Raw genomic sequence first — 16,517 nt, forward strand, 5'->3', positions numbered from 1 at the left:
TGCCACCTTTGAATAACTCTAACTTTATCTATATTCACATACCAGGTTTCTGCCATACCATCTCCTCCGAAGAAAAAAGAGAGAACTTTGAAAATCACCAACCCAGAACAGTGTTTTTCTGCTACTACATTACGACTCCAAGATGTCTGCTGCAAAAGGCAACCTTTAAGGGGCTTCCCTGGTGATGCAGTGGTTAAGAATCCGCCTGCCTGGGGCTTCCCTGGTGGCGCAGTGGTTGGGAGTCTGCCTGCCGATGCAGGGGACACGGGTTCGAGCCCTGGTCCGAGAAGATCCCACATGCTGCGGAGCGGCTAGGCCCATGAGCCATGGTCACTGAGCCTGCGTGTCTGGAGCCTGTGCTCCGCAATGGGAGAGGCCACAGCAGTGAGAGGTCCGCGTACCGCAAAAAAAAAAAAAAAAAAAAAAAAGAATCCGCCTGCCAATGCAGGGGACACGGGTTCGAGCCCTGGTCTGAGAAGATCCCACGGACCGTGGGGCAACTAAGCCCGTGTGCCACGCCTACTGAGCCCGCGTGCCTAGAGCCCATGCTCTGCGACAAGAGAAGCCACCGAAACGAGAAGCCCGTGCACGACAACAAAGAGTAGCCCCTGCTCGCCGCAACTAGAGAAAGCCTGCGCTCAGCAGCGAAGACCCAGTGCAGCCAAAAATAAATAAATTAAGTTAAAAAAAAAATAAGTACCAGCCTCATCTCACAAGGTGTCCTATTACAGTGTATTTTTCATTACAGTCTGAAACACAGGCATCTCTCTAAAGCTTTAGCCCTTCTGCCAGAGAGTGGATGTAACTCGCTTGAGTGTAATTTACAGGGAAGTTCAGCCTCATCCCACTACATTTATTTTACCACCCATGCCACGCTCCCCACCCCCAAACTTCAGAGAAAAAACTTCTTTTCATCATGAAAGAAGCCAAGGCTTTCTAACATTCCTTATGCCCTAGAAGTCAACTTTCTCCAAACTGGTTACTAGGGGGTGGGTTCAAACTAACAAGCCAAAGTGTTTCAATAAAGAAAGTGTTCTGTTAGGGCAATCCTATGGCCCAACAGAAAAAGCCTTTTAAGATTTCCTACAAGATCTACTTACTTCCAAAAATTGCCTCAAGCTTACACAGAACAACCAAAAAGAACTTCGAAAGAGAAATCATTAAGATAACTCTGCTGAGGAAAAAAAGCAAAGAATATTTTACATTGCAATGTTCGACTTGTAGTTTGGGGCTTTCATTTTCAGCATACTGGTTACTTGCTTTCCATGTCAAGAACCAGAGACCAACCCCCTGGCATGTCAGAAGCCTGGATGCAATTTGAGGATGCTTTAGTTATGAAGAGCCCCCCTTTACTCCCCTATGTTTAGGCCAGGAGACAGCTTCCACTTCCTTTACTCAATCACACCAGACAACACATGTGGCAGAAAAATGGATCTTACAGTGTGGAAACCTCTTCAGAGTTTCTTCCCAAGATATTCATCTTCTCACCTCAATTAAGTCCAGGAAAAATCTGATATCCAGGCCTTGAGGTAAAGCCAACAGACATTCTGCATTTTCCAGCAAGTTGTAATTTTAAATTATGCATTCCCCATAAGTATTTGTCAGATCATATATTCAAAACTTTGCCTCAGAAAATACAGTCACTCCAGGCATGGGCAGTCAGGGCCTTATGATGCAAACCACTAACTCAGTAGCTCAGTCTGTTTTGCCAGACACTAACCTCTGTGGAAGCATCATTCTACTTTCAATACCTGACCCCCAAATGAGAACCTAACTTGCCCTTTACTCTAGACCCTTCATTTACATAATTAATGGGCGTTACATTTCCCTTCCAGGAGGGTATTCCCTTTTAACATTTTATGAGTACTAATAACTTTGATTGGAGAGTACTATTAAGATGATAAGATTAGGAAAAACTCTCTCTGAGAAGTCCTTTCCTAAGGCCTTGGCAATTTATTTTTTAAATGAAGAAAGATACCCCTTAAATTCAGGAAATGGGGCCAATTTAAGACACTGAGTCAGGCAAAACAAAAAGGATTCTTCTCAAAGGTGTTTAAAGTCAAGTGTTCTGGGGCTCTATCCCTTCTTCACCTCTTTGGTGTTTGCCCAAGGTGTTCCCTCAAACCCTTATCACACATGTTTACATCCCTTAGGGCATCTGAGGATGCAGATCTGTCCAACATTAGGACTATTTGTAGAGGAGCCCTTCCAGTTCTGGTCACACCACAGATCTATTCTTCCAGTACCTCAGGCAAGAGGGTTGGAGGGGGAGTAGAAACAGTTTCTTCTATTTCCCTTCTACATTCCACCTATTTGGGGGAAAAAACAAACCTACCTAATTCTCCAGCAGCAGGTCCTTCCAAAAGTTAGTTTCCCCATATCTTTATCTGCCAAAACACTTAAGCAGTGAAACATTTAGCCAGTCCAGAACACTTGAGTGCACTTTACCATCAACCAAAACTAATGGGCTAGAAATCATTTAAGCCCCACATGACACACAAAGCGTGCATGACGTGGTATTCCAAGAACTTGAGAGGAATCCCCGTGTGTCATTCAGCAGGATCTAGTGGTAAAAAGGTAATGTAAATAAGAAATAAAAACATAAAATAAAGTATCACAGTGGTATAAAGATAATCAACAATCCAGTTACAGACCTTATAAAACGCCTCATAGCACTGTTATCTCATGGTGTTTTCGCCATGGTCCCAGATTCTGTCATTTCTTTGATGACCTCACAGAAAATGGCTTAGAAGAGCACTGGCAGAACAGGGGAGGAACTTTCACTTCTGGGATAGGACTCTGACTGGAAATTAAGCTCTCAGTTCCAAATACACCTTCCAACTCTGTGATGCTGGGACTGGGACTCTGCCCTATTATCGCACCTTTGCCAGCCATTCCCTGGTGGTTTCTGCTGACAGAATGCACAAGAGGGGGACTGGAGAGCACGAGTGGAGGTGACACGTGTTCCTTCCCATTTATCAGCATCATCCTAACAGCCATGGGTTTGGGACTCTAGCGGCTCTGGGCATTCCCAGAACCAGCTTCATCACTTCCCTTCTTCCCCCATCCCAGGCACCAGCCACAGCCAGGGAGCATCCTTTGCTCACCCTCAGCTACTCGGAGCTCTTCCCTCAAGCTTCTAGGACCTGATAACCTCACCCTGTCCCCTTAACCCCTTTCCTCCCCACTCAGCCTCAGGGTGGGAGCTGCTATAGTCCTCACTATCTATGGATTCCGTCTTTGCTCATTCAGCCCTCTAGCAACTGTGTAATTCTCCACATTTAATTCCCCCTGGTATAATACCTGTTTTTTTGTGTGTGCTATAGGCTGCATCTGAGTTAAGCACAAGAACTTTAAGTTGGGAGGAAATGAATTTGTTGTTCATACCATAGCTAAAATGTAGGGTGCACTTATATGTACCAAGCATTTTTTAAGGGTTTGAGCATGCATAATCCTATTAACGCCCATAGCAACCCAATCAAGTGGCTGTTATCATCCCCATGTTAGAAAGGAGGAAAATGAGGCTTTGACAATTTTAAAAAATGGTTCAGAGATCACATATCTAGTAAGCAGTGGAGCTGGGATGTAATCCCAAGTCTGACGCCAAAAGCCTCCTGCAAAAAACTCTAAGGCTTTTCTAGATACTCCATGCTGCTCCTAAGGACTGTTTACATGGTTCACAAATAACTTAGTGCAGGTGTATGCTTGCTTTTTTGTTATTCTCATAGGTCTTATTCTGTAACAGTCCCCTTCCCTTTTAATATGCCATCACTTGATTACTAAACAATGTCATTTGTCCTGTGGAATGTCCCATATTCTGGAACTGGCTAGGTGTTTCTTCATGGCATCATTTCATTTGTGCCCCTACTGTCTATACTTCTTATAAACTCAAAGTCAGATTGAAATTGAATCCAGTCAAACCTCTGTTTTTTTGACAAGAATTTTTCATCTATGTTGCTATGTATTTCCTATTGCGTCAAATCAGGAGGCACGTAATGTCTGGTCATTACATTTTCAGTGATTCTAAGATTAATTCGTGGATTCAAAGTCTAATTTTTCCATTATAAAGGGAGTCCAGACATATAACTGCAAAATTATCACCTTCTATAAGGCTTTGGCACGAGACAACCAGCAGGCTCAGTGCGTACAAATAAAATGTTACACAAAGTGACTCCTCAAAAAGGAAGTAACAGATGGTGGTCATTCAAGCCTTCAAAGAAAGGAAATATCCCAATAGTTCATCCTACTCCTAACAAGCCCTCAATAGTTTTTGTCAATCAGTATTTCAAACCATCCTTTAAACTGTAAAGGGGTCAAAGGTCAAGAGTTTCAAAGTCTAGTTCCACGTCTCTTTAAATTCAGAATCTGTTCTTACTTAATTCTTTGAACCCTGTGGGCCCGTATTTGCCCATTTGAAAATGGAGATAATGTCACCAACTTCACCTTACCTCAAAGGACTATGGGGGAGGGTAAAATGAAATTTAAAAAAAAAAGTTAGATGTGGCAAATAAAGATTTATTCTCACAGATTAAATTTTACCCAGAATGAAGAAGAATGCCATGAACTAAAATCTTGAGAAGCCCCCAAAACTAGAATCAACAATGCTCAAGAAGCCACTGCAATCTAAATTTGAAGAGATACTATGAATGAATTAGAAGGAAACTACCACTTGCCTATAGCTGATATGCTACTACACTAACAATTCACTTACTTAAAACTGGCTGCCACCATTTGACTCTTTCATTGAAAGCTACATTACACTAGATCTAGTTCCCAAGTAGAAAATCATATTTAACACAGCCCATGTTAAAATGAAGGGATTAATTAACATGCACACGCTACTATAAATAAATAACAAGGACCTACTGTAGAGCACAGGGAATTATATTTAATATCTTGTAATGACGCATAATGGAAAAGAATCTGAAAAAGAATATATGTATATATTGGGTTGGCCAAAAAATTCATTCAGGTTTTCCCATAAGAGGTTATGGAAAAACCAGAATGAACTTTTTGGCCAACCCAATATATATATGTGTATATATATGTATATAAAATTGAATCACTTTGCTGTACACCTGAAACTAACACATTGTAAATCAACTATACTCCAATTAAAAAAAACACGTAAATAAAAAAGGGGATTAAACCAGTAATCTTGATACCATGACACTTGATTCAGGGACTCATCCTCCAAGATACTGAATTTCCTAAACAAATGTTAAACTAAAACAAGAAAATGCATTGAGTTTAATCTAATGTCACTGTTTCTATCTACAAAAGTATACATTATATAACTTGAAAAATATTCAACATAGACCAAAGAACCAAGTCCTACAAAGACTAAATTCAATAACATTGTTCTGAAAATAAATGTGCTGTAAAATATTCTGAGCATAAGTGATTTGTTACCAACTGGGACCTTGGAGAATGAGACCTCAGGCCAGCTTTCCTAAACTCACCACCAAAGAAACCTTTTAACCATTCTTTGCATTTTGATGAAGGTTCTGGTTTAGTGACTCTTCAAATGTCATTTTAGAACACTAATGTGAAACACACAAAGCTAGTTACTCTTGATTTTTATATTAAAAATACACAAAAGCTGAGCAGTTTTCCCTGCACCACCTTCTCCAAAGTAGCTTTTAAGAATATTCAGGTCCATCATCTGGAAGAGTCAACAGACATTTCCTTTTATCTTTTCAACTACTGGGGTCTCAAATTCTCACCATGACATCATCAACATGGTTTGGAAATTGCTGACACAGGCTATTCAATTGTGCTAAAAGGTTTGTGTTTATATACAATTACTACAGTGCCACCATGTGAGCAAAAGAAAGCATAGTAACATTTTAAAATAAAGCATAAATAGCAGTATTTGCTCTTTAAAATATTGCCAAGGAGGGAACGTCATATTTAAATACAATTAGCAAAACTCATCAGAAAGATCTCAAACAAGATTCTGTGGGATGTGATTGAATGAGCAAGTTTACGCAGTTACCCCAGAACTTACTTCAACTTTAAATATCTCAAAGAGCAGATTGTTTTCAAAGATATAGTATACTCTTACAAAGCAAAGCCCAATGCAAGACACAAACCATAAAAGAGAAGAACCATGTGTGTTCTAGCACATCCATGAGTTGGAAGGAGAAAAACCTTTGGAAAAACTACCAATAGGCTTAGATACTAAAATCTTAGTTTTAAATATAGAAATTCTTACCTCCCACTGTAAATGAGGCGGGATATTTCGTATCTGAAGTTTCCGAATCCTGCAGAAGAATTAAAATGTTTTTTAAAAGAAAAAAAAAAAAAGTAAATGCAGAAGATATTAATAGCCAACATGGATGCTTAGAAACTACTTAAAATACTTTATATTAATTACAAACTAATATATAATAAGAAAAGGCAGCCCAAGAAGGAAAAAGGAGACAAAGTTATCACAATATGCATACTGAGACCGTTTGGAAATCTAGCATCATTGGATTGTTATGGCTTATTCTAAAAGCCACTAAAATTGGCAGATACATTGTTTGAAAAACATTTCATCTGATGACTATATTCTAAGTTCAAACCCTTTAGCCTCAAAGTAAGCGTCCCAGAACACAAACAAAGCCTTAGTCCAGATGTTCTTAATCTGAGATCACAGCCAAGGGGTCCATGGACAGAATTCAAGGAACTTGGATAGCAGGGGTGGGGTATGGGGGAAATCACATGTTTATTTTCACTATCCCCTAACTGAAATTTAGCACCACCTTCAATTATGGATGTTGGCATCAAACGACAGTAGAATTATATGACTTGTACTTTTGACATTAAAATAAATCAGATATTTTCACATCACTTACGTTGTTGCAGATCTTTAAATATCATGTATAATCACTACTGTGAAAGTTAGCTGTGTTGCTAGAACTTTTCCTTATTATGTTAAGAAACACATGCTACTACAAGCTTTAACATTATTCTAACTTTATTTCAAAATAATTTCCTTTATAATCCCATGTGTTTTATTTTATGCACTTAAAAATACCTTAAGAGGTCCATACTTTTCAGGCTGCCAAAGGAGTCCATGGCACAAAAAACATTAAAAATCCCCTACCTTAGTTCAAATGCCTACACATATACCTATACATATGCTATGTATATAAAACACAATATGTATTTTATATAATAATAAAATCTATTGTAATATACGTCCCTCTTCTTCTATCCCCTCCTCAATACTATCAGAGGGAGGGAGCAGAAGAAGAGAGGGAGGGTGGAAGGAAGGAAGGAAGGAACATGAATTATATGAGATTGTACTACGAATACCACATACCAGTCACACTCTTAGAGGGAAAGGAATTTACAGTCAACTAGCTATTTTAAAAAGAGAGAGAGACTAACAATTGGGCATGACATCTCAAGTGAAATAATTTTTTAACTTCTAGAACTATAGTTAATTTCCTTTTCTGGGTCAAACGATCCACTTTTAAGTACCACAGCAAAACACCAGCTGGGACTACATTCACAGCCTACTCCTTTGTCTCTCCCATTCACCCCAAAGCCTTAAGAACAAATAAATGCCACAGACACTGCCTATCCCTTATGGAACTCTAAAGAACATATAGATGAACAAACTCAGGTACATCCTGTTTATAATGATAAAATAGACGATGAAGGAAAAATCATTTTTACATTATTTTTATGAGACAGCGAAACAAAACACAATCACCAAGGGCAATGTATCAAAGAGACAGTGACAGAACGCCAATTTAAGAAAAAATTGTTAAACACCACATAGTCTTAGAATTTACACATTATTCTGGGATTTGTTTCAAAAATAACTCATGTGCTAAAAAAAAAACTCCTGTGCTAATAAGCGTTAAAGCTTCAGGATGTGTACTGTATCTCTGCTTTTGTATAAGTTTTACATTTACCTTAAAAAATATACCCTAATAAAAACATTCCTAAAACATAGGTTTCAAATCTGCCATGTATTGCTTTGGGTAGCAGAAAAGTTACTCACACTGTGTAAATACTTACCCTGGGTAACCAAGGAAGTAAGAATTATTTACTATACATTGCAAGTACTAATCTGTCAGTCAAGCATCTGACACAATAAATTACAGCACAATGTTAAGAAACTAAGTATTCATCTCTACTGGACTCATTTTTCTGGGTATATATATTACCAAAAAATTTTCCCAAAAGCACACACAGAAGTATACCTAGAGAGTTATGGTCACCAAGCAGGTAATTATTCATTATTAAAACAAATACCTACTTCACAGGGTTCCCAAGAACTTCTTTAAATAGGATACTATTTTTTGTACATTAGAAGTAATCCATTAGCCATGTTTTCCCCACACATTCTTCAAAATGTACATCTGACACCCATTTACTTATTAGAAGTTACTCCAGAATAATTATTTCCCTTAAATGGCTGTCCCTTTTCCATTATCTGATTCTCTCGTGTTTCATTTTAGACAAATACCAGGATTATTTTCATACAGTTAGTGTTTTGACATCTAGCACTGTTCTTTCCCACTTACCCAGTAACTAATCTTAAACTCTGCAGTTTCACCTCTAGCTCCTCTCCCCATGGTCCACTCTTATCACTACAAGAGCCAAAAGGCCCAGCATTAAAAAAGTCCAAGCAAAGGCATGAATTCTCATCTAGTACATAAACACAAACCTCTGACCCAGAAGGTACTTGAGAAAAAACGACCCCACTCAGCTGTACTAACCAAGTTGGCTATACACAGTTAAAACACTATCACCTGGACTTCCCTGATGGCGCAGAGGTTAAGAATCCGCCTGCCAATGCAGGTGACACGGGTTTGATCCCTGCTCCGGGAGGATCTCACATGCCTCGGAGCAACTAAGCCCGTGCACCACAACTCTGAAGCCCGAGCCCCTAGAGCCCTTCTTCTGCAACAAGAGAAGCCACCGCGATGAGAAGCCCGCGCACGACAATGAAGAGTAGCCCCCGCTTGCCACAACTAGAAAAAGCCCGCGCGCAGCAACAAAGACCCAACACAGCCAAAAATAAATTAATTAATTTAAAAAAAAACAAAAAAACACTATCGCCTGTATTCTTAGCTCCCATCTCCCATCTGAGCTTTTAGAAATAGGTTGGTTATATTTGGGTTTTAAATACTTAGGAGTCAAGAAAACGGATACTGTTTTCCAGTGTGATTACCCACTCATTAAAGTTCAATTTAACTATCAGCAAAATAAGTTGGTGTTTCACCTCCTCCTAAAACACACTTACGTAGTAACAAGGATCACACCCTGTAACAACAGGGACTCATTAGGCTGTCTTGTTCACTGTTGCATTCAGAGTCTGGAACAGTGTGTGGTACCTGAGAAGCACGATAGTTAAATTAACATTTGTTATAACATATAGAAGGGGAAGAAAACACAAGACTCATGGATCCACCATCCAAAAACTAACATGATTTTATTACAGCTCATGGGGGAGTGAGAAGAACAATAGCTATACTGAAGTTTGAGAACAAAAACAGGAAAATGCCGATTTAATCTCTCGTGCTATTTTAAAAGAAAACTTCCACACAATCTACTTATAAGTTAATCATATAGAATTTAAGGGTTTTCCCCCGAGAGGGAAAAATGAGGTGAAGTTTAAGCTCTCATTTAACCTTTAAAAAATGCTTACTGTGCCTGAAATAGTTGCAATAAAATTCAGTACTCTTTTTTTTTTTTTTTTTGGGCTGCACCGGGTCTTCCTTGCTGTGTGCAGGCTTTCTCTAGTTGTGGCGAGCGGGGGCTACTCTTCATTGCGGTGCGTGGGCTTCTCATTGCAGTGGCTTCTTTTGTTACGGAGCACGGGCTCTAGGCGTGTGGGCTTCAGTAGTTGTGGCACACGGGCTTCGATAGAAGCAGCACTCAGGTTCAGTAATCGTGGCTTGCGGGCTCTAGAGCACAGGCTCAGTAGTCGTGGCACACCGGCTTAGTTGCTCCGAGGCATGTAGGATCCTCCCGAACCAGGGATCGAACCCGTGTCCCCAGCACTGGCAAGCAGATTCTTAACCACTGTGCCATCAGGGAAGTCCCTCATTATTTATTAAAAGCTGGTTTAATTACAGGATAAAAAGCCAATAAAGCTCATATACACTCCTAAAGGCATCTTCAAAAGTTTTAGTAATAAATGGAACTGACTTAAATTGATTTTATGGAAGTTTTCAAACTGACACCAAAGTAAAAAAATCATATCAACCTCCATATGCCTGTATCAGTTACCAAGTATGATCACCTGATCTTGTTTATCTATACTCACACCTGTACCAACAAGTCCCACTTACATGGCCTGTCACGCTACAGTACATCTGTAAATACTGACAAAAGGACCTTTTTTGTTTAAAATTAACTATATCACCATTATTGCTTCTAAAAATGATTAACAAAAATTCCTTGAGAATACCCACACTCTGTTTATTTCCAACTGCTTAATAACTATCTTTTTACAGTTGGTCTGTTCATATCAAGATCCCAACGATATGCCCACATGTGTAGAGTCAACATCTCTTAGGTCTCTTGGATATAAGAGTTCCCCTTCACTCTGTTTTCTTGCTATTTATTTGGAGGTCCAGGTAATAAGTGCTGTGCAATTACTCATTCTGTGTTTTACCCATTGTATCCTCTTTGTGTCATTTTAAATAATTGTTTGCTATGTTGAATTTGATATACAATGATGTGTAATATCTTTACATTACAAAGCATAAAACATATATGAAACCACCTCACCAAATCAGAAGACAATTGAAGCTACCATGCTCTTCCCTCACCCAAATGCCTGCCTGCTAGAAAGTAACCATCACCCTAAATTTTTGTCATTCTCATGTCTTTTATATTAGCATCTTCTTTCAAACGACTCTTTAAGTAGACAAAATACTATTATGTCCTTAAAAATGGATAAAAACTTCATGCTGAATATCTAGTTAGTTTACATTTCCCCATTTAAAAAAAATTTTTTTAAGTTTGTTCAATCAGTATCAAAAAAGAGCCATACACACTGCACATGCTTCAGTATGACTCTAGCCTCATAAGCTGCATGTTTCCCTTTCTATCCTTACAACTTATGCAGAGAATAAAAAAATCCCAAACCTGTCATTTGTCTCCTGTTTCTCACTGCCTGGATTTTGCTACTTACACTCCCATGGTGGTGTTTATTATGATGTTACTCTGACCCCTATAAAAGTGGTAATTAGATCTGAAAATTTGACTTGTTTTTTGCTGTTGTTTGTTTAGGGAGAGACAATAAACTATCACAGGGGAGGTTTTATACTTCCATGAAAAGATACATTATCCCTGCTTGTCTACCTGTGATGTTGCAATCACTCATGATCACTGCCTAAATCCACTGTTTCATAAAGGTTGAAAATGTATTTCCTCATTGTATCATGCCTTCCATATTTTTTTAATGAATTTATTTGTTTGTTTGTTTGTTTATAGCTGCGCTGGGTCTTTGCTGCTGCGCGGGCTTTCTCTAGTTGTGGTGAACGGGAGCTATTCTTTGTTGCGGTGCGCAGGCTTCTCATTGCTGTGGCTTCTCTTGTTGCGGAGCACGGGCTCTAGGTGCGCAGGCTTCAGTAGTTGTGGCACAAAGGCTCAGTACTTGTGGTTCGTGGACTCTAGAGCACAGGCTCAGTAGTTGTGGCGCACGGGCTTAGTTGCTCCGCGGCATGTGGGATCTTCCCGGACCAGGGCTTGAATCCGTGTACCCTACACTGGCAGGTGGATTCTTAACCACTGTGCCCCCAGGGAAGCCCCGTATTTTTTAATTTAGCTGGAGTTCTTCCATAAAGAACAACTTTCCTTTATCACATATTTGGATACGCTGAACCGAAGTAAGTATAGTAAAGGCAGGGTAAGTATTTGATTCTTTCCCTTCTGCAGATGGTTTTGTGCTGCTCATCACATCCCCTTGCTCACCTCTGATTTCATTCACAGCTGTGGGAGACAGTCCCAAGCACAGTGAAGTTGTCCCGCCTCCTTCCACCCCTAAGCACACCCTTAGGCATCTCTGTTTCACCTCAGGTTTTTCACCAAAGCCTCAGAAGAGTTCAAGAACAGCCCAGAAGAATCTAAATTGATACAGCCACTATGGAGAATAGTATGGAGGTTCCTTAAAAAACTAAAAATAGAGCTACCACACAACCCAGCAATCACACTGCTGGGCATATACCCTGAGAAAACCATAATTCAAAAAGAGTCATGTACCACAATGCTCACTGCAGCTCTATTTACAATAGCCAGGACACGGAAGCAACCTAAATGTCCATCAACAGATGAATGGATAAAGAAGATGTGGCACGTATATATAATGGAATATTACTGAGCCATAAAAAGAAACGAAATTGAGTTATTTGTAGTGAGGTGGATGGACCTAGAGTCTGTCATACAGAGTGAAGTCAGAAAGAGAAAAACAAATACCATATGCTAACACATATATACAGAATCTTAAAAAACAAACAAAAAAAGGTTCTGAAGAACCTAGGGTCAGAACAGGAATAAAAATGCAGACATAGAGAATGGACTTGAGGACACGGGGAGGGGGAAGGGTAAGCTGGGAAGAAGTGAGAGAGTGGCATGGACATATATACACTACCAAGTGTCAAATAGATAGCTAGTGGGAAGCAGCTGCATAGCACAGGGAGATCAGCTCGGTGCTCTGTGACCACCTAGAAGGCTGCGATAGGGAGGGTGGGAGGGAGGTGCAAGAGAGAGAGATATGGGGATATATGTATATGTATAGCTGATTTACTTTGTTATAAAGCAGAAACTAACACACTATTGTAAAGCAATTATACTCCAATAAAGATGTTTAAAAAATAAACACCCTTTGTCAAAAGGGAGAATTAAAAAAAAAAAAAAAGAACAGCCCAGAAACAGAGGAGAGATGAAACCCTCAAGACAACCTGTACTTTACAGAGGAGAACGTTGCGAGCCAATAGATAAATGTCCCAGTCTTCCACCTGGGACGCATTCTGTACATTCCTCAAAGGTCCTATTTCCTTATGGCAACCTCAATAAAGTGCCCTTCCTTGGCTTGTCCTAAACCCCCATTTCACTCTCCCCATTCCCTCATTTTGGAGAATGGTTTATTTTGGAGATGAAACCATCTCCAAAATAAACCAGCTTCATGCAAATCCTCATTTCAATGTCTTCTTTCAGGAGTTCAAAGACATTATTATTTCAAACTTTTCAGAATGATGAGTTGGTCCCCTGGCACTGTCCAAAGATGACCAAATGCTTATTTTTTTCAGTAACATTATGGATTCACAAATACTTTGTGTGTATCAACCCGCTGCATTAATTCCTTTTAATGCTCAAATTGCCCCATCTTTGGCATCAGTGGAGGCCTCTTCACACTGATCCTGTATCTTTTGAAATGACTCCAGCAATCTTTGAGAGCTTTTTTGCCTTCTGTTATGATAATCCAGGTTCAACTTGTACACTTCCTGCCCCCATCTGCAACCAGTTTCATCTACATGGAGCACCGGTTCCTTTTAGTCAGAAATAATACAACGAGACACAACCTGGGTGCTGTTATAGGGCTGGTCATCACTCCTAGGCCAGAGCTAGACAATACCCATTTTGTTTGAAAGCGAAATAAACCATGTGTCCACGGTGATTACAGTCATCCTTCCAAATTCACAGGGGATTAGTTCCAGAAGCCCCTCAGATACCAAAATCCACGGATGCTCAAGTGCCTTATATAAAATGGATAGTATCCCATATACTTTACTTATTTATTTATTTAAATTTATTTATTTTATTTTTGGCTGCGTTGGGTCTTCGTTGCTGCACGTGGGCTTTCTCTAGTTGCGATGAGCGGGGGCTACTCTTCGTTGCAGCACGCGGGCTTCTCATTGCAGTGGCTTCTCTTGTTGCACAGCATGGGCTCTAGGCACGCGGGCTTCAGCAGTTGTGACTCACGGGCTCTAGAGCACAGGCTCAGTAGTTGTGCACGGGCTTCGTTGCTCCGCGGCATGTGGGATCTTCCCGGACCAGGGCTCAAACCCGTGTCCCCTGCATTGGCAGGCAGATTCTCAACCACTGCACCACCAGAGAAGCCCCCATATACTTTAAATCATTTCTAGATTACTTATAATACCTAATGCAATGTAGATGCTATGTAAATAGGTGTAAATACAATATAAATGAGATGTAAACAGTTGCCCCCAAAAGGCAAATTCAAGTTTTGCTCTATGGAACTTTCTGGATTTTTTTCCCCAATTATTTTTCATCTACAGTGGGTTGAATCCACAGATGCAGAACCCATGGATATGGAGGACCAACTGTTATTTTCAATTCAAATTTTAGGTTACTATGTTTTTGCCAAAAGTCTTTGATATTTACATCTTTTTTCCACATTAAAGCTTGACAGGTATAAATAAGAATATAAACAAGAAAATGCTTTACGTCTGTTATGGACTGAATGTTTATGCCCCCCCCAAAAAAATTCGTATGTTGCAGCCCTATCCCCCAATGTGATGCTGTTAGGAGATGGGGACTCTGGGAAGTGTTTAGCCTAATGTGAGGACATAAGCATGGAGCCCCCATAATGGGATTACTGTTTTTCTAAGAAGAGAGACCAGGGCTCTGTTCACTGCACACTGAGGAAAGATTATGTGACCTCACAGCAAGAAGGCATCTGTCTATATAAGCCAAGAACGGGGCCCTCAGCAAGAACCCAAAGAATCTGCGTGCACCTTGACCTTGGACTTCCCAGCCTCCAGAACTGTGAGAAATAAACATCTGTTAAGCCATCCAGTCTATGGTATTTTATTACAGCAGCCCAAACTGCCTAAGACAGTTATCTGTTATCTTAGACAGTTAATGTCTGTTATCTCATGTAACCCTCCCAGTCAGCATTTTATAGATTCGAAGACAAAAGCACAAGTTTATCTTGCCCAAACATACCCTGCTAATGAGTGGCAGGGTCAGAATCCAGCTCTTGGCATTCTGGCTCCACAGTCTATCCTCCTAACTATATTCCATCTTACTGATTTCACTTATAATCCAACCAATAATGTAACCATTATCAAAAAAACTTCAGAAAAATTACAGGTTGCGTGTTAAACCCAAAGGTCAAAGATATGCCAATCTCAAGCAAAATTTTCACTTTGCTCCACAGCTTTAAACCGTACGATCAATTCACATACTAAAACTCAATACTGGCATTAAATGGACAAGGTTACATATGAATACCAAGAAAGTCAACTATGCTGGAAACTCAGCTAATTCAACTGCCTCAAGATATTATGAAAATTGTATACACTGGCACCTAGGCCCTTAGAGCTAGTCATTTCATGCTAAGTCGTAGTGCAAGACATACAAGTGTACAGACTTGCAACCTTCCATCCAAACCACCTATAAGTCCTAAATGTTCATTTTGTTTATCTTGTTTCTCCCAAAAGGCCATCCCTCCTTTCTTTCTTTCTACTATCACTTATACAAATCAAGCGAATCACCACTTTCCCGCTTCACAGATATAAAGAGGCCGAGGCTTGGATCATGATCTAACACAGCTAATACCAGCTGAAGACAGGAAGAGAAAACCAAGGCTAACTTAACTTCTGACATTTTCCTCTTTGCCTTGATCTCTTACGCGAAGAGCTGGGACACATGGTCCATATGTGTACTGATCATTTCCAAATAAAAAGACAAGCCTCTGGACTCAGAGCAGTATGGCCTGGCCTCTTCAACCTGTCACTTGCAGGCACTCTGAACTGGCTGCAGGTTTTCATTCTTAGCTGTGCCCAACCAACACAAACTATGCCCAAAGAGGAAGTTCAACCTGGCCAAATTCAATACAATTACTTGTACTAATTGCAATAGTCAATACTGTAATTATATCTATCCTTGCTTCTTTTATACAGTTAAAAATTAGCTCCTTAAAAGGTCAACCTCAGTTTTTTTTTTTAAAGCAGAATACTCCAAGTAGATGAATACCTGGGGAAATGATGCATTTCAGATTGCTGGTGATAAGTGTCAACTGGCATAACCCCGCCTCATGACTGACTCGGCAGTCTCTTATCAAATCCTCAGACTAGAAGTGCAGCCTCTCAAGCATTCTCCTCCTTACAGTGTCTCTCTAGATAAAGCTGCAGCCGACTCAAAAACTTAGCTGTAGGGCTTCCCTGGTGGCGCAGTGGTTGAGAGTCCACCTGCCGATGCAGGGAACACGGGTTCGTGCCCCGGTCCGGGAGGATCCCACATGCCACGGAGCGGCTGGGCCCGTGAGCCATGGCCGCTGAGCCTGCACGTCCGGAGCCTGTGCTCCGCAATGGGAGAGGCCACAACAGTGAGAGGCCCACGTACCGCAAAAAAAAACCACAACAACTTAGCTCTAAGTTTGTAAACAGGTAAAACTGGGAAGAACCCAAATGTCCGGGTAAAAGGGATAAGCTCAAAGGAAAAAAAAAAGTACCCCTGCAAAACATATATATATGTGTGTGTATATATATATATATACACACACATATATATATTATGTCAACGATAGAAGTGTT

At 40.1% G+C, this 16,517-nt stretch overlaps 1 protein-coding gene across 1 annotated transcript in view; it reads right to left on the minus strand.

The window, feature by feature from the left end:
• IGF2BP3 (insulin like growth factor 2 mRNA binding protein 3) overlaps nucleotides 1–16,517 on the minus strand; it is a 138,436-nt gene that overhangs the window by 92,648 nt on the left and 29,271 nt on the right. The window contains exon 3 of the mRNA XM_027102675.1: nucleotides 6,218–6,266. Coding sequence (XP_026958476.1) covers nucleotides 6,218–6,266 — 49 coding nt within the window. The remainder of the gene's footprint in view (nucleotides 1–6,217; nucleotides 6,267–16,517) is intronic.

This window comes from Aethalodelphis obliquidens, unplaced genomic scaffold (assembly GCF_003676395.1).
Source record: "Aethalodelphis obliquidens isolate GAN/ISIS:26980383/991018 unplaced genomic scaffold, ASM367639v1 scaffold5, whole genome shotgun sequence".
Taxonomy (NCBI): domain Eukaryota; kingdom Metazoa; phylum Chordata; class Mammalia; order Artiodactyla; family Delphinidae; genus Aethalodelphis; species Aethalodelphis obliquidens.